The 18,073-nt window shown below is 63.5% G+C and overlaps 1 protein-coding gene across 1 annotated transcript in view; it reads left to right on the top strand.

Moving 5' to 3' along the window:
• DSCAML1 (DS cell adhesion molecule like 1) overlaps nt 1–18,073 on the top strand; it is a 227,405-nt gene that overhangs the window by 168,518 nt on the left and 40,814 nt on the right. Inside the window, exons 9-13 of the mRNA XM_055130810.1 lie at nt 1,156–1,434; nt 2,140–2,259; nt 2,798–2,974; nt 16,507–16,706; nt 17,789–17,885. Coding sequence (XP_054986785.1) covers nt 1,156–1,434; nt 2,140–2,259; nt 2,798–2,974; nt 16,507–16,706; nt 17,789–17,885 — 873 coding nt within the window. The remainder of the gene's footprint in view (nt 1–1,155; nt 1,435–2,139; nt 2,260–2,797; nt 2,975–16,506; nt 16,707–17,788; nt 17,886–18,073) is intronic.

Genomic DNA, 18,073 nt, shown 5'->3' with positions numbered 1-18,073 from the left:
GCCTCCGGAACACGGCCAGAGCTGCCACGCTCACCAATAGCTTCCCCCTGACCACCCGAGACCAAGCTCCCAGAAATGCTGGGGGGGGTGGCAGGGACTGTGGGCGTCCCCAGGACGTCACTGTCCCTTTGGGTGGGCTCTGTGGGGGGGGGGGGTTCGCGGGCTCTGTGGAGCCTGGAGGCAGGCGAGGGCAGTGCCCAGCCTTGTAATTCAATTACTCGACTGCAGAAAGGACATCTCATCTACTGGGTGCTCATCCTTGTTAAACTAATTGTCTGTCTCCTTCTCCCTTCTCCCCCACTCGCGGGGGAAGCCGCCGCGGCCTAATTGAGTTATCATAAAAATAATGGCTGATGCTCCAGCCAGGGCCGGGCACCAGAATTCCACTCAGCCTGGCAGCCCGGGCTCCAGACAGGCCCCCGGGGGCTGCAATGCGGGCGGCCAGCAGGGGCCGTGGACCTCTGCTCGGGTGGCGCTCTGGGGTGCTGGCCCCTGCCCGGGGGTGCTCAATTCAGGACAGGCCTGCGTGCGGCGAGCCCGCCAGGCGGCTGAGGGGAGAAAGCTCGAACTCAGCGCAGAGGGCGGCCTCTGTGCCAGCTGCCTCTCACTGCCCTGAAAAGGGGCCCCTGGGCTTGTGTCCCCCCAGGGATCAGGCTGGAATTCAGGGAGATGTGTCTGGCCGCAAGAAACCAGCAGTGTCAGGAGTGTGGTTCTGCCAAACACGGGGTGACCCTAGAAAGGGCATGTGGGCGGTGGAGGCTCTGCAGAGGGGACCCCGGGCAGCACCTGCTTCCAGAGGAAGATTCTGGCAGTTCATGGGGGCCGCCCCCAGCACCCCTGCCTCCCCACCTCTGTTGGTCCAGGGCTCCTGAGCATGGTGAGGTGCATCGCTGGGGTGCGAGGTGGCAGCACAAAGGGTATCAGGGGTATGGGCTGGGGACAGGGGTCAGGGAGAACGCAAATGCCAGGACAGGCCTGCAGGGTCCTGAACAGAGACTGGGGCAGGCCTGGGTGGGCAGGACAGGAGCTGGGGGGGCGGCTGGGCACCCCACGGAACGAGGTGTCCCGGGAGGAGGCGATTCCTGGTGCGCCCAGGGAGCCACACCGCTGGCCAGTGGGCGAGGGAGCCTGACCACACCCTCCCCGGGCCCCCAGTGCCCCCTCTCATCCAGCCCTTCGAGTTCCCGCCCGCCTCCATCGGCCAACTGCTGTACATCCCCTGCGTGGTGTCCTCGGGGGACATGCCCATCCGCATCACGTGGAGAAAGGACGGCCAGGTGATCATCTCGGGCTCGGGAGTGACCATCGAGAGCAAAGAGTTCATGAGCTCGCTGCAGATCTCCAGCGTCTCCCTCAAGCACAACGGCAACTACACGTGCATCGCTAGCAACGCAGCCGCCACCGTCAGCCGGGAGCGGCAGCTGATTGTGCGCGGTGAGCCGGCCCCTGCTGTCCAGGGTGCCAAGCCCCCTGCCCAGACCCTGCCCCAGGCCACGCCCCCAGGCCCCAGGCCACGCCCCCGGCCCCAGGCCACGCCCCAGGCTACGCCCAGAGGCCCCGCCCAGAGCCCGCCCCTGCCCCAGGCCCCAGCCAGAGCCCCATCCTGAGCCTCCTGCCCCAAGGTTTTGACTTAGTCAGGCCCCTCCCCTGCCCCCCTGCCCCCAGGCTCCTCCCCAAATCCCACCGGGGCTTCTGCCCCCAGGCCATGCCCAGAAGCCCCGCCCAGAGCTCCATCCTGAGCCTCCTGCCCTACGGCTCCGCCCAGGCCCCGCCCCAAGCCATCCTCACGCCATGCCCCAGCCTCCCTGCCCCACCTAGAGCCCCCCAGGCCCCCCCCTACCCTGAGGCCCCGCCCCAAATGCCACCCAGAGCCTCAGGCCACGCCCCCAAGTTCTTTCCTCAGGCCCTGTCCCAAGGCTCCTCCCCGAAGCCCCTCCCCAAGGGCCCCCCAGCCTCACACCCCGAGCCACACCCTGAAGCCCCACTCTGAGCCCCTGCCCCAAACCTCGGCCCAAGCTCCCCTGCCCTCTGGCTCTCGGGTTTGGGAGCTGCTTGTCCCCCCGCTTTGAAAAGTCCTCACGGGGCGCCCCGGAAACTGATGAGCTCTTTTCTCCCCGCCCCGCCCCCCTCTCTCGGCAGTGCCCCCCCGGTTTGTGGTCCAGCCCAACAACCAGGATGGCATCTACGGCAAGGCTGGGGTGCTCAACTGCTCCGTGGATGGCTACCCCCCGCCCAAGGTCATGTGGAAACATGCCAAGGGTGAGCCACGGGGCCCAGTGAGGGGTGTGGGAGCAGGATTGGGTCTGCCCTCTCCACACGGCCCCCACCCACGCGGAGCCCTGGTGTCGGGCTTTACGGGGCCGGCTCTACCTGATGTGGAAGTTACCCGCAGCCACCCCAGGGGTCTCGGGCAGAGGCAGCCGTCCTGCTCGGCCCTGACCTCTTATCCCCACTGATGGGCCTGTCCCTCCCACCCTAGACCCCCCCTCCCAACCCCGGGGCCCCAGATCACCCCACGAGACCTTCATTTCTCCATCAACCCATTCTGGGATCTCCTGGGATCCCGCATCACCCCCATGTGGCACCAGGAAGCCGGAAGCCAATCACTCAACCTGGGGCATGTCTGGTGCTAACTCTGGGGGCTGGGGAGGGGTGTCCCAGAGCCCCCAGGGGTGGAGGCCTAAGACCAGGGTGGGGTCAGCCGCCCTCTGAGACCCGTCTTCCCTTGCCTGTACGGGAAGGCTGTGTGGGCTCCGCTGCGGCTCCCAGCGCCCTCTCACCCTGCTCCTCTGCCCAGGGAGCGGGAACCCCCAGCAGTACCACCCGGTGCCCCTCACCGGCCGCATCCAGGTGCTGCCCAACAGCTCGCTGCTGATCCGCCACGTCCTGGAAGAGGACATCGGCTACTACCTCTGCCAGGCCAGCAACGGCGTGGGCACGGACATCAGCAAGTCCATGTTCCTCACGGTCAAGAGTGAGTCCCGCCCCCTGGGGCCCCCCCCGCACCCCCCCCGCCCTTGCCCCTCTCTGCACACACCGTGCCCGGCGGATGGAGCCCGCTCAGAGGCGTGCAGGGACCCTCGACTGGGGGTCTCCCAGGCACCTTGTTTCCAACATTGTCCTCACGCCCGAGGATCCCTCTGCACCCCTATCCTGAGACGCTTGTGATTTGTAGTAGTGATGCCTTGGGTGACAGTCACCGCCCTGTGTGGGGGGGGTCTGTGTCGTGTCACCCAGCTACTGGCCTGGAGTGTGGGGATTGACCCTGTTGGAGAAGGGGCCAGGGCAGAAACCCCCCTTCCTGCCCCTCTGTCACCTCTCTGAGGTCCTGTGCTGGAGCCTCGTCCCCAACCCCCACCCCCATTCAGGTGCTGATCATGGCGGGGAGCATGCTCTGAGGGTACTGAAAACACAGTCACGTCCGTTAGTCCTGGGGGCTGTAACTAGGTGCTGTGCCCCTGGATTCTGTTAGTCACCGACATACCATTCCTCTTGGGTGAGCCCACCCTCGGAGCGGAATGCCTCCCACTCCCTATGGGGGCCACAGCATAAGGACAGTGTCCGAGTGGACATGCAGGCCAACAGGGACCCAGCGGAGTGGGTGGCATGTTGTGCCCTTGTGCCCTTTGACCTCGCCACACCTGCTTTCCCAAAGTGAGGGTGCTCTTGCCGCCGTGGCTGTCTGGTTTGGTGTCAGAAGTAAGTCCTCAGGGACTGGCAGAGTGACCCGTCCAGGTCCCTGGCCCCCAGTGGCTGTTCTGTGCTTCTCCACTGTGGACCGCCAGGGCAGGCCTGTGGGGACAAGGCAGCCGGGCGAGGGGCCGCGTGGTGTGGTCCGCCCGCGCTCGGCTCAGCCGCAGCAGCCGGGGAAGCCGGCGATCGATGCTCCGGGAGCTCGCGCTGGAATCCCCGCCCTGGGGAGCCGCTTCCCTCACACTATCAAAAAGCACTTTGTCCTTAATAAAACCAGGCAATCAATCTACATCCTTCCGCCGGGGAGAGCGCTAATTCGCCCGCGTGCGGCAGGAAGGCTCGGAGGCACCGCTCGGGTGTGGAGCCGTGCTCGGAATCTACTCCGTGTTCTCGGGGCCGCAGGGGGCCGGCCCTCACCTCCCCGAGCTCCTCTGGGTCTCAGGGTTGCCGCTGGGCACGGGGGCAGGGCTTTGGCGCGTGGTTTCCCCGAGGAGAAGGTTCTGGTGAGGGGCGACGGGCAGGCGGTGGCTGTGTGTGCACATCCGGCTGTCCTGGGGTCCCCGCTGCGTCCCGTCCCCGCCCCAGGGTTCCCGTCTGTCCACACCTGGCCACCAGGCAGCAGCCACGCGCTCCCATGTCAGGGGGAAGCTTGATCTGTGACTGCCGGCGGCCTGGTGAGCATGCGTCTCAGACACTCGCGCGCACACACATACACACACTCAGACACGCACACACAGACACACACACTGATACACGCAAACAGAAACACACCTGCACACACATTTCTCATCTACGCACATACACTCACACGTTCACACATACTCACACAGACACACACTTGCACAACGCAGCCTCTCAAACATACACACTCCTACATGCACTCACACAGACACAGTCTCACACACTCATAGTGACACACTCACACTCAGACACACTCTCACACAGACACATTCATTCACGCACTCTCTCACACGCAGTCTTATACATACTCACACATGCATACACACTTGACACTCACACTTCCACACATGCAGAGGCTCTAGCCTGGCCCCACTCCTCCCCAGGGACGGGTCCCCAGCAGCCCGGGGCCCTCGCTGCCCCCCCTGGCCCCGCCCCAATCCCGTCCCTCCTGTCTTCCGTCTGCTCATCACACAAACGTCTCAGGTTCTCTTTCCCCTCGGTTGGCATCTCTCAGCACTCCCCCCTCCAGCCCGCCGTCTCCCAGCTGTGGCCACCTACCTGCGGGGTCTCCAGCCTCAGGCACGTGCTCCCTCCCACGTTCCAAACTCACCCCCTTTCTCTGTCCCATCCCCCGCCATGCAGCTGGCCAGTCTGTCACCTGGAGTTCGGTGAGAGAAGAGCCTGGGGGTCCTGCAGGGCTTCGGGGCCCAAGTGTCCCTCTCGGAGGGGTGCTGTGTCCCAAACCAAAGCACAGTGCTCTTAGGATAGTATAGCAGTGTTGAAAGGTGGGAGTGTGCACAAGCTGCTCCTGGCTTTCTGGAACATTCCAGAATGTTCTGGAACATCTGCTCAGATGCCCCCCAACCCCACACACCAGCCTTCCTCCCTACACACAGCCTTCCTCCCCACACACCAACCTTCTTTGCCCTTTATCGTCCCCCTCCCCCTAATCCCATCCTCCATGCTGCCTTCCTGTACAGGGAGGTGGGGACTGGCCCTCAGGATGGGCTTGGGGGTCAGCAGTGACATTGCCAGGCCAGGCCAGGCATCCCATCATCACCCAATTCAGACACGGTCGGTGCTCACCCTTCTAGAGGCAGCTGGGGTCATGTGTCCCGATCGCCAAGGGCATATATATATGGCAGAGGGGCACACCTCCTGAGAGGCCCACGGCCCCACTGACTGTGACCCCGGCCCCAGGCTCTCCTGTTTGGGTCCATCCTGGCACCATGGGATGCCGGGATCAAACCCCCGGCGGCCACAGGCAAACACCCTCCCCGCCGGACTAGCATTCCGGCTTTCTTTTTTTAATTTTCAACTGTTCGCGCCAATGGGCGATGCGCTTATGCCAATGAATTCAGTGTTCGGCCCAAAATACACGCGCCCCGGCGCTGTTCGCGGCGCTCCTGTGAGGTGCGGCAGAGCTGCCGTTCTTAGGAACACGCGAGTCTCGAGAGGAGCGAGACGTGCCCCAGACAGCTGTCACGCCCCAGATGCCGGGTGACTGAGGAAGCGAGAAAGCAGGCGACAGGAAGACTCGGGCTGGCGTGAACGTGAACATCGGGGCCAGGAGCAAAGTCACACGAAGGCTCTTGTGTCTGCCGGGAGGGGTGAGGAGGCCGGTGAGAAGCTCCAGCAGGGGGTGACAGAGCGGGAAGGTGTGGGGGCACGGGGACTCGGGGTGTCTGCTGAGGGGTGACGGGGGTGGGGAGGGGGGGTGGAGCGAGAGCTGGGGGGTTCTGCCGCTGAGCACTCTCAATAGAGCGTGTTTGCGTGGCCTGCCGTGCTGCTGCTTGAATCTGCCCCACCTGCAAAGCGTTTGCCCCCCCCCCGTCTCTGAGCCTTTCCCCTCCCGATGCCAAGCCCCAGCACCGTGCCTGGAGCCCAGAGAGCGGGGAGGGTGGTCAGGGCCGCAGGCAGTGTGGACTCTTCCGTGGCGTCACAAGTGGCCGAGGGTGTGTCCGAGCAGACACGTGGCTTCCCACCCCGGGACGTGCAGGTTGGCAGCAAAGCAGGCCCGACTGCACCCCCTTCTCCCTGAAAAAAGAGAAAGTCCTTCTGCCCGCTGGGGTCAGCTCAGTCTTGACCCCCACTCCTGCCAGTGCCCCCCCCACACACACACTTTGCCAAGTGCTCAGACCTTGCCTGTGAGGTCGGCCCCTTCTGGGGCAGCCCTGGGTGGTCCCTTCCCTGCTGGGACCACAAGTGGCCTCTGTAGACTGAGCGTTTGGTGGGGGGGAGAACCGGCAGCTGGTCGTGGCTCTGTGATGCACCAGCTGAGCGTCCCCATCTCTGGGCCTCGGTTTCCTCATCTGCGCGAGAACAGGCCCGGATGAGAGTCTGACCATTGGGTGGGCGCACAGCTCACTGAGTTCCGTCTATTCCATCTGATTCCGGCAGTGTGACCGGGTCACGGCAGGGCACCAGGCCACCGTCCAAAGCCGGGCTGAAAATCAGGGTCATGAGCAGAAACAGCCACTTTCCCCGGAACGGCCTTTTCCCTCCCTTTTCAACTGAACCAGACACACAATGACCAGTCTGAGGGGGCGGCAACTTTGCCCGCTGACCCATGGGGAGAATGGGACCCTCTTTGGAGCGAATCCCCACCCAGGGCCCCAGTGTGCAGAGGTCACCTGCCCCCACTGTCCTGAGCCCAGCGCAGCCAGTCAGGCCCAGAAGGGCTCTTTGGTCTGGGTTTTGATTTGTTGGTTTAGCAAAATGTCAGGCCAGTTGGAGTCGGTTCCAGCCTGCTACAGGAACTGCTCAGCCTCGCCCCAGGAAAGCGGCCGGGGGAGCTGGGAGCCTGGACGTGTCGGGGATGCCCCTGGCATGTCGGGCATGCCTCTCGAGCCCTTGTCCCTGAGTCCAGCTGACCGTCAGCGTCATCCGCATACGGAACCTCGGAAAGGCTACTGTGTTTATCTGAAGCCCCGAGGCGGGCCTGCAGGGAGCAGAGGGGACCCCTGGAGCTCTGGTGTGGGGTGCCTCCCCCATGGGCATCTCTGCTCTCCCACTGGGCCATCCAGAGCCCACAAATCCCTCTCTAGACCACACCCCAGTTACCCAAAAAATAGCCCACGGCCGACTTCTAGAACCTTCTCCAGTCTGACTTCCTTACACGCCCTGCCATCAGCGTGTCCTCTAGGGCGAGGGGTGGGGGTTGGCAGGGGTGCAGAGAGAGAGTCTGAAGGTGGTGAGGTGCCCACACCCACACTCACCCAGTGACCAGTGCACAGAGGGGCCACGTGGGGCCTCGGCCCTTTGGGAGGGCTGATAACGGTACCTAGGGGCACATCTGCTGGCCGGGGCAGTTCCACGGCCAAACCCAGGACTCCCACAGACAGTGCATGTGCTCCGCCCCCTCCTCCAGTCCCCAGCCCTGTCTCGGGGTCTTAGAGACCACAAAAGTGCCAGAAGGGGCCCCCGAGGGTGGCTCAGAGGCTGCAGTGGTGCTGGCAGTAGGGCTCAGCACCTCCCAGACAGGAGAGTAAGCGCCCGGCCCGTGAGGGTCTCTGGACTCTGGGGGCAGAGTCAATCTCCTTTCTCCCGGCCCACCCCCTCCCCTGCCTGTGGGGACCCAGCAGGCAGCCTCGACGTGATGCTCCGGAGCGTGTGACCACCAGGCCAGCCATGCTCGCCTACACGGGCCGGGCCTGGTGCCCAAGGCTGCTGCCTGCTGCCACGGCGGAGTGCCACGGCCCCCGGCAAAGTCCCAGCTCAGCACCGTTCACCTCTTCGTGCAGAGTTGGCACCGCAGGTCCATGGGCCCGACCAGCCCCTCAGGGACTCAAGAGGCAGAAGACCACCAGGCTGGGTGCTTGCAGTCAGGACCCCCGAGTGCTGCCACATAAGCAGAGGGGCGGCACTCACGGCTGCTCCTCCTCGCCCGGGGGGGGGGTTCTGCTGTTGTGGGGGGTAGGGCTGTCACATTGAGTGTTACCTCTAGAACAGGCCCAGACGATACCCCACACACACACATACTAATATGCATACATGTCGGGAGTGGTTTATGCCATGACTCATGGAGACAGTGACCAGGGCACATGCATCTTACAGCTTTTGCTCACTCTTCCCTGTTTCAAGACTCGTGTTTTCTAGCATCCTGGGAGGGAGTGAAAGAAGGAAAAGGAGGAAGAGGGAGGGGCGGGCCTGGTGCCCCCGGCGTCCCCCAGAAGCTGGACTCCGACTCCTTGGCAGGCAGCCTGGAGAATAGGCTCACCCCAGTTTGTAGCAGGAGAAATGAGACCGTCTCAGCCAGGACCCACCATGTCACCAAGTCTTCAGCCCTCTCCCCCTCGGGCCTGACGTTCCCCTCACAACCCCCACCCCACCCCCCAGGCCCCACTCCCCACGTGGCCACTGGCCAGCTCCGGCCCCCGAGCCCCCAGCCCCCCGGGCACCCCGCCCACCCGCCCTCTGTGCCCAGGCAGACTGCTGCCCTGCAATTTGGATTAATCTCAGGCTTTAGGTGGAGCTTGGCTAATCAGAGGAGACAAGCAGAGTGGGTGCAATCAAATTAACAATGCCACGGCCCCGATTTCAGACGGCAAGAAGGGAGCGGGCACCAGACGGCCGTCCGCCCCGCCAGCCCTTCCCCGGGGAAGCCCCGAGCCGCTGCGTGGACTGAGCTGCCCCCCCCCGCCCCACGGCCCACCGCCCCACGTGCCAACGGTGTCCCTTTGTGGCGGCTTATCTCCCACGGCCAAACACGGCTCTGTGCCTGTCGGGATCTTGTTAACAAGGAGCGGAGACATGAGCCTGGGGAGCGGAGGGGGCATGGGGGCTGGGCTGGGGAGGGCCCCGCCCGCCCTCTAAGGGATGCGTGTAATCCGTGCAGAAACAAAGGGGGGTTCTCCTCGACAAGGGCGAGGACGCCGCCAGGGAAGGTCCTCCTGTCCGTGCACACTGTGTTCAGGCAGGCTCCTGCTGAGTGTTCTGGACAGAGGGCTTCCTGGAAGAGTCCGGTGCCTCCCCTGGGGCCCGAGGGGAAGAGCCCCCACCTTGCCACCCTTCTCTCATCCTGACCCGAGGTGCTGGTGAACGGGGAGGTTGGGAGGGGAGACGGGGCTTTCCACGCCCTGCTTCTCCCCCAGCCTAGAGGCCCATGACATGGAGCCAGTTCTGGGCCTGGAGAGGTAGCACGGTGGGGACGGCACTTGTCTTACACATGGCTGTATACATGGGGTTCGATCCCCGACACCCCGTGTGGTCCCTGAAGCTCTCCGGGAGTGATCTTGAGCCCCGAACCAAGAGAGAGCCCTGAGCACTGCTGGGCGAGGCCGAAAAACAAACAGAAAAAGAAATGGAAGCGAGTCTGGAGAGATAGCTGAGGGACTGGAGCTCAGAGCCTTGCAGTGGGAGCCCCGGGTTCGATCCCTAGTGCCAGAGAAAGGGGAGAACCCTGTCAGGGCAGTGTGAGGTCAGGAGTTAGGGGGCACGGCCATCAGGAGGCTGACCTGGACTTGATCCCCCGCACCACCTGGCACCGCAGGGCTGAGCCGGGTCATCGCGGGTGACACAGACATCAGCGGGGCGCGCAGTGACCCGCCAGCCCAGTAGGGCCCTGGAGTCTCCTGGCACTGCTTTTGGAGGTCCCCACACATGCGCAAAGTAAAGGAAGAAGAAAAGCCTCCGCACCCAGAGAGGCAGGGCAACGTGTCCACAGCAGTGAGGGCTCACTCTGAGGCATCCTTGGGGCACAGCTTCCCCCCGCACCTCTCCACCCTCTCAGCCAGCCTCTCCCAGCCACACTGGCTGTCCTGAGCCACTTCCTGCAAGTGCTACACACCCCATCCAGACACACACACACACACACACACACACGCACACATGCACACATACATACACGTGCATACACACATATACACACATGCACACATATATACACATATGCATGCATAGACACATGCATACATGCATGTGCGCACGCACATACACATGCATAGACACACACATACATACACGTGCGCACACACATACACATACACATGCATAGACACACATACATACATGTGCACACGCACACACATACACACATGCACATATACACATACACCCACATATACACAGGCACACATACACACATACATACACGCGCGCGCACACGCATACACATACACATGCATACATACACACACGCACACATGCATACACATACACACACACACACACATCCCTCCTGTGGGAATTCAGAACCGTGGCTTCCTTCCTGGCCACTTGGGGACCTGTCAGAAACAGCAGCTGAGCTCCACTCCCAGGCGCAGGATGGGGGGCGCAGGCAGGTGGGCTCTCCCGCCCCCACCCCGCCTCCTGGCTCATCTCCTTCTGCTTCTCCCCTCCCCCACCCTGGCCTGGGCAGAGTCCAGGCTAAGAGCAGAGGACACAGGGTTCGGATGCGCTGTCGGGGCTGTGGGTCAGTCCACTTCCTGCCGCCCACCAGCTGTGTGACCTAAGACACGTGCTGAGCCTCTCTGAGCCATGAAGTGGGGGGACAGTCCCCAGGGCTCCTCCCTGGCAAGAATGAAGGCCCTGGCCACAAACTTCAAGGAGACAGCCTAGGAGCGGGGGTCCCCAGAGAAGTGGGGGTGGCAGGTGTAAAGGTCAGGGTCCCTGGGTCAGGCTCTGGGCTCCCCGAAACTAATTTTCAAGCCTGGGGTGGTGCACAGGGGCCTGCGGCGACAGCAGGTGGGAAAGGAGCGGGTACCTCTCTGGGTGCTTTAAAATCTGTCAGCCTCTCACTTCAAATTAAAATGTAAATAGCAGCTGGTCCAGGTGGACCTCAGGGGACAGTAGCTGGCCTGCGAGTCGGTGCACAGACGGGATGGTCACAGGATTGTGACAGTGTCTTTTCTCTGGAAAGGATTTCCTCTGCCCTCCAAGGGGAGCTGGAGGTGGCCGGAGGGGGCCGCTCCTGCCCTCGGGGAACCTTCCCCCTGGGGACCCAGGGGCCGGGCCAGGCTGGCCAGGGCAAGGACAGAGAGACCAATGCTCGGAGCTCTGGCCCAGCACAGAGACACGGCCCTGGAGAGTCCGAGGCAGGAAGTGTCCGGGGGGCCCCGGTGCCCGAGGTGGAGGCTCCCAGCGGGCACTGTGGCCTCTGTCGTTGACCCCAGTTTGGCCACACCCGGTGCCAGGCGCTAGGAGAGAGGGTTGGCTCCTCTCTGGGGCCACACCCGCTGGTGCTCAGGAGCTGCTGCTGGCCCAGCCAGGGCTCAGGGGCCCGCCGTGGTGCCAGGGATCACCCGGGCCTCCTGCGTGTGAAGCCTGTCGGGCTGTCTCTGACCCGGGGGCTTCCCGAACGCTGACCCCTTCTCTCCCGGGAAAGGCACCGCTGGCCAGCACAGCCAGGAGCGCCTCGGGTCCACTGGGAGGGGGCGGTACACGTTTTGGTCGGATACGCTTTACGGGTTGGAGAGACGCAAGAGCCCATCCCTGGCACCGCAGGGCCCTCGAGCAGCGCCAGTGCAGCCCTCGGGGCCACAGAGCACCACTGCAGGAGGCCGTGGTGGCCCAAGGGGCTCCTGCGGTGGCCCTGGGGGCTGCAGCATGACAGGGCGAGCAGCCCCCTCCCCTCAGGCCCTAACACTGAACAGCCCCTCCGAAGGAGCCATTGTCAGGGTGGCCTCAGAGAAGCGCTGGGAGATTTACTTGGTCCCCCCCCAAATAGGAAAGCTTGACTTGCCCAGTCTCCCACGGGGTCCACAATCAGTCTCGGGGCTCTGTGGAGTCGCCACCCACGGCCAAGAAGCAGGGCGTGGGCTGGAAGAAGAGAACTGCCAGGAGGGCACTTGCCTCGCACACGGCTCACCCTGGTTCGATCCCCAGCACCTCATGTGGTCCCTTTGCCCCTCCCAGGAGTGAACTCTGAGCACAGAGCCAGGAGTCAGCCCTGAGCACTGCCGGGTGTGGACTCCCCTCCCCCCTCCGCCAATAGAAACAGCAGTGAGACTTGAATGGAGGCCAATGAGTGACCAGGTGAAAACGCAGGACAGAGCACCTAGGAGACCCCGTGGGAGACCCCGTTTAATCCCTAGCACCAGCTGCGTGGCCCCTGTAAAGCAGGGAGTGAACCCCCCAGCACTGATCCCCCAAATATCGAGCATTCATTAGGTGTGGTGCAAAAGACAGAAAAGGCAGGGCCAGAGTGATAGTACAGCGGGGAGGGCATTTGCCTTGCAAGCAGCCGATCCAGGTTCGATCCCTGGCATCCCATGTGGTCCCCCAAGCCCTGCCAGGAATGATTCCTGAGTGCAGAGCCAGGAGTAATCCCTAAAATCACTGGCTGTGGCCTGAAAAGACCCCCCAAAAAACCACAAACAGAAAAGGCAGCCAGGTGGGTTCGCCCCAGGCCTCCCTGGGCCCTCCGGGGCACCCCACCTCCAGGGGCCGTGCCAAAAGGGGGGTGGGGCAGGTGGCTCACCCACTTGGGTCTCCTCGATGCCCCGCGCCCTGAAACTACCCCATTCCCTGGTCCCTGGAGAATCTCCCCCGTGCCTCGCTTTGTAAAAAGAAATTAGGTTTCCCAGGCTGTTAATTGAATTACACGGCAGGAGTGTGGAGCGGAGGCTCATTAAAGCCTCCTGTGTCCTATTGGAGCACGGAGTGGCCTTTGCAGCTGCCATTAGCATTTGTCATTCCATTCCCCATGAGCCTCCCGGGGGGCCGTGCCCTCCCCCCTCGGGCTCCCTCACCGGCACCCCTAAAGCTGCAGTCCCCAAGGCCTGTCCTGCTGAGGTCGCCCTCTCTGCCCGGAGAAGTCCCCGCTTTGCAGGCATGGCCCCTTCCCCAGTGCAGAGACCGTGCGTGCCGGGGCCAGCTGACAGATGGCAGCAGGGGACAGTCCTTGCCAACACGGTAGCTCGGGCAGCAGGCGGGAAGAAGGGCCACCCAGGCGCCCCCCCTTCCTCGCTTGAAGAATCAGGGGCTCAGCCGGGTGCTGTTCCGAGGTGCTGCTCGTGGCCGGGGAGATCACTGAGCCCAGAGGGGAAGCATCCCCCACCGGGCGTCAGGGCTTGGTAAGAGACTCCTCGTCCCTCGGGCCAGGAGCAGTGACCCTTCCTGTGCCCTGGAGTCGTGCCTAGAGAATGCCAGGCGCCGCTGGATGCAGCGTGTGCCACAGTCCCAAGGCAGCGGGGACCATGTGCCTGGGTGTGAGTGTGTGCATGTGAGTATGGATATGTGAGTATCTGTACATGTGAGTGTGTGTGTGTGTACAAGTGTGAGTATGAGAGTGTCCATGTGTATGAGTGTGAGTGTGGATGGGTGAGTATGTGTATATGGGGGTGAAAGAGCACAGAGGTGTGGCAGGACTGCAGGTCCCCCTTGCTGGGCACTGCCCCACGGTGACCATCAGAGCCTGTGCGTGTCTGCGGTGAGGATGTGACAGTGTCATGGGAGGTCACAGTATGGGGCTTGCAAGGCAAGTGCCCTCCCCGCTGTACTATCGTTCCGGCCACACTGCCCACTTTTGAGCACCGTCTGTCTGCCAGGAGGATGACCTTGGGCCCATCCCTGCTCTGGGCCCCTCAGCGTCTTCGTGTATGAGTGAGACAGCGTCTGGGGCAGCTCCACGCCGGCGTTAGGACGCGCAAGCCAGACTCAACTGCGGGTGGAATTAAACTCTTCCTTGCCCCAGGTCTGAGCATCCCAAGGACCCCGCGAGATTCATCAGGGTGAACTGAAACGTTCAGTCTACCCTGGTCACCCAAGGGCTGTCAGGCCTCTCGCCTGTGGCATGCCCCTGCTGGACCTGCCACGTTTCCGGAGCCCATGAGGCTCTGTGGCTGTCAGCTTGAATGTGACCGGGGCCGACGCTGTGATTCTTGGGCTCTGTGTCTGTGGCATGGCCTGGCACAGCCAGGCTTGCAGTGTGTGTGTGTGTGTGTGTGTGTGTGTGTGTGTGTGTGTGTGTGTGTGTGTGTATGTGTGTATGTGTGTGTCCTTTGAACAGGAGAGAAGCATGAGAGCCAGGGGGCATTTCTTGGGCTACGCTCTCAATCGCTCTCTCTTTCTCTCTCATTGCTGCTTTGCACAGGGCCGATCTAAGTTCGACCCCCCGCACCCCATATGGTGGTCCCCTGAGCACCACCAGGACTGATCCCTGAGCACAGAGCCAGGAATCAAGCCCTGAGCATCTCTGGGTGTGTCGCCCCACCAAAAATACCCAAAAAACAAAAGGCCTTCCTATCCTTCTTTCCCACCCTGCCTAGTGCCCCGGTTCCACCCCGCACCCTCTCCCCTGTGCACCCCCACAGCCCGCGTCTCTCTCTCTCTCCTGCGTGGCCTCAGCCTGAGGCCTGGGTCTCCAGCACCCCCATTTCTGACACTGAGCGGGACGTGGGTGCCCGTGTGCCTCTTGCCCTCCGCCCCAGCCCCCAGGAAGCAGCGGTGGGGCTGGGCCGCGCGCCCCGACTTGTTGGCGTGAGACATTACTCTACATTCCGCCCAGGTTCCTCCGAGTGAATTATGCAAATCCTTGATGGAAAACCAGTCCTCGGCACATCCTTGAGAGTGTAAAACCTTAGTCAATAATTCATACTCGGATGTCTCTGACTGCGGGCGTTTCTTCATTATAACTCGCACCTCGTTATTTGTCTTGCGTGTTTTATTGTATATGCTGGTGTAATGCCGTGCATTATAAAATTTATCTGCTTCATTATTGGACAAGCTGGGGCTGGGGGTGTGGGCCAGGGCTGCCCCTGGGACCGAGCCACGCATGGCAGGCAGGCTTCTGGGGGCGTTGCTGCAGGGACCCCAGCCGGCATCCCCACACTGGCCCCCGAGGTCTGTCTCACCCACGCCGCTCACGTCGCTCCTGCGCATGCGCTCTCGCTCTCTCTCTTGCGCACGCTCTCTCTCTCCCCCCCCTCTCTCCCTCCCTCCCCTGCTCCCCGGAGGAGGCTGGGACCCTGTCTCTGTCCCCTGTGTTCCCCCCAAGCCTGGCACAGAACCTCACAATGGCAGAGAGGCTCCAATTTGGGAGAGGGGGATCTGGATTTTTCTGGCAGCCGTGCCCCCTCCCCCATTCCCCAGCCCCTCCCCAGTGCCCACAGAACCTAATGGGGCCAAAGTGCTTCTGGATTGTTCTCTCTGTCCTGCGTGTGGGGAACCTGTGTGACTGAGGGATGTGCGGTGACCAGGAGGGACAGCCCAGGGAGCGTTGTTGCATTTGGTGGGTTCCACAGCCTCCCGGAGGGTTGCAAAGCCAGGGACTCGAAGCTCCGGGACTGCAGGGCCAGGCCAGGCCCCAGAACCCAGAGAACCCCCCAGGCTGAGGAGAGCCCATGCAGCATTCCAGGGTTGTAGGGGAGGGGGCAGCCCCTCTTGCCTCCCACCAACTTCTAGCTTAAATTCAGCATTTCTTGCACACTTAGCCATCACCAGCTCTAGCACCCACTGTGCAGTGGCTCCACCTAGCCGGAAGGCCTAGGAATTTCCTCAGCCCAGCGTGGGCCGTGGGCCGTAGGCTGTGGGTTGTGGGCTGCAGGGGACCCGCTGGTCACTGCGCAAGCCTGCTCATACGTGCCCTGACTTCACAAAGAGCCACAGAGGCGCCAGAGAGACAGGACAGCAGGGAGGGCACTCGCCTTGCACAGGGCTGAGGTCCAGTCCCTGCAGACCCTCAGGCCCCTGCAGACCCCTCAGCCCCCCTGCAGGGCCCCCTGAGCCCACCAGAACTGATCCCTGAGCACAGAGCAGGAGTTAACCCTGAGCACCACCAGGTGTGGCCCCCAAACCAGGACTAAACCAACAAAGAGATAGGAAAAACCGTGGGACAGGAAGGGCAGTGGACAGGAAGGGCAGTGGACAGGAAGGAAGGTGGACAGGAAGGAAGGTGGACAGTAGGGCTGTGGGCAGTAGGCGCTGGGCAATAGGCGCTGAGCAGTGAGCCACGCTGTCCGTGCCTTGTTCCTGGGTCACCACTCCATGTCACACCTCTTGAGTAGCCCAGGGAAGGCGCCTGGGTCCCTTGAGGGCTGGGGTCTCGGAGCTGGTAAGGAGGGGCCATCGGTCAGGGGCACTGCAGGGGACCGGGCTTCAGGCACCCCTCGGCCCTCCACAGACACCCCCAGGGGGGCGTCCCCGGAGAGGGGCGGGGCAGAGGCCCCAGCTCACAGCCCCCCTCCCCTGCAGTCCCGGCCATGATCACCTCCCACCCCAACACCACCATCGCCATCAAGGGCCAGGCCAAGGAGCTGAACTGCACGGCGCGCGGCGAGCGGCCCATCATCATCCGCTGGGAGAAGGGGGACACGGTCATCGACCCCGACCGCGTCATGCGCTACGCCATCGCCACCAAGGACAATGGCGATGAGGTGGTGTCCACGCTGAAGGTGAGCCCGTCTCGGGAAGGGGGCGCCGGCCGCCGTGGCCTCGGCAGCCCTGGGAGGCGATGTGGACTCTGGGGCGCTGCCTATGTCCCCCCACCCCGGGGCTGCCCAACCTCGCTGCCCCTCTCAGAGCAGCGGTCAACACCCGACTCAGTAACGGGGCTGCGGAGCCCGGGCTCAGTCCCTCCAGGCCTCAGCCTCCCCCGACCCCTCAGCCCCGCTGCAGACCCTCAGGCCCCTGCAGACCCTCAGGCCCCTGCAGACCCCTCAGCCCCCCTGCAGACCCTCAGGCCCCTGCAGACCCCTCAGCCCCCCCTGAAGACCCTCAGGCCCCCTGCAGACCCTCAGGCCCCTGCAGACCCCTCAGGCTCCCTGCAGATCCCTCAGCCTCCCTGCAGATCCCTCAGGCCCCTGCAGACCCCTCAGCCCCCATGCAGACCCTCAGGCCCCTGCAGACCCCTCAGGCTCCCTGTAGACCCCTCAGCCCCGCTGCAGACCCTCAGGCCCCTGCAGACCCCTCAGCCCCCCTGCAGACCCTCAGGCCCCTGCAGACCCCTCAGTCCCCCTGTAGACCCCTCAGGCCCCCTGCAGATCCCTCAGCCTCCCTGCAGACCCTCAGGCCCCTGCAGACCCCTCAGGCTCCCTGTAGACCCCTCAGGCCCCTGCAGACCCCTCAGCCCCCCTGCAGACCCTCAGGCCCCCTGCAGACCCCTCAGTCCCCCTGTAGACCCCTCAGGCCCCCTGCAGATCCCTCAGCCTCCCTGCAGACCCTCAGGCCCCCTGCAGACCCCTCAGCCCCCCTGTAGACCCCTCAGGCCCCTGCAGATCCCTCAGCCTCCCTGCAGACCCTTCAGCCCCCCTCCAGATCCCTCAGTCCCCCTGTAGACCCCTCAGGCCACTGCAGACCCTTCAGCCCCCTTCAGCCCCCTTAACTCCCACCTGGACTCTCCTACCTTCTGCCTCTGCAGAGCCTTTGACAAGGCCCAGCACTCGCCAGCCCCCCACCCCCAGGTAGAGCCCCCCTACCCCACTTCCTCGCTAAAGGTCTCCCCCTCCTCACTTTCCTCCCCCTCCGGTTTCCCCAGCTCCAGCCGGCCGACCGCGGGGATTCCGTGTTCTTCAGCTGCCACGCCATCAACTCCTACGGGGAGGACCGGGGCCTGATCCAGCTCACCGTGCAAGGTAGGCGGCGCCCCCCCAGGTACACGCCCCCCAGGCCCGACCCCCCAGCACAGAAGCCTTGCCTCGGGGGTCCCAGCTGGTAGCGAGCACCTGGCTGGAGGCCAGGACAGGAGGACAGGCAGGGGCCAGCGCGGAAAAGCTGGGGCGTGTGGTCTCCCACCGCAGAGAGGGGACAAGGCAGGCGGCCC

The sequence above is a fragment of the Sorex araneus genome, chromosome 3 (assembly GCF_027595985.1).
Source record: "Sorex araneus isolate mSorAra2 chromosome 3, mSorAra2.pri, whole genome shotgun sequence".
Lineage (NCBI taxonomy): Eukaryota > Metazoa > Chordata > Mammalia > Eulipotyphla > Soricidae > Sorex > Sorex araneus.
This window is presented reverse-complemented; position numbering and strand designations above follow the sequence as displayed.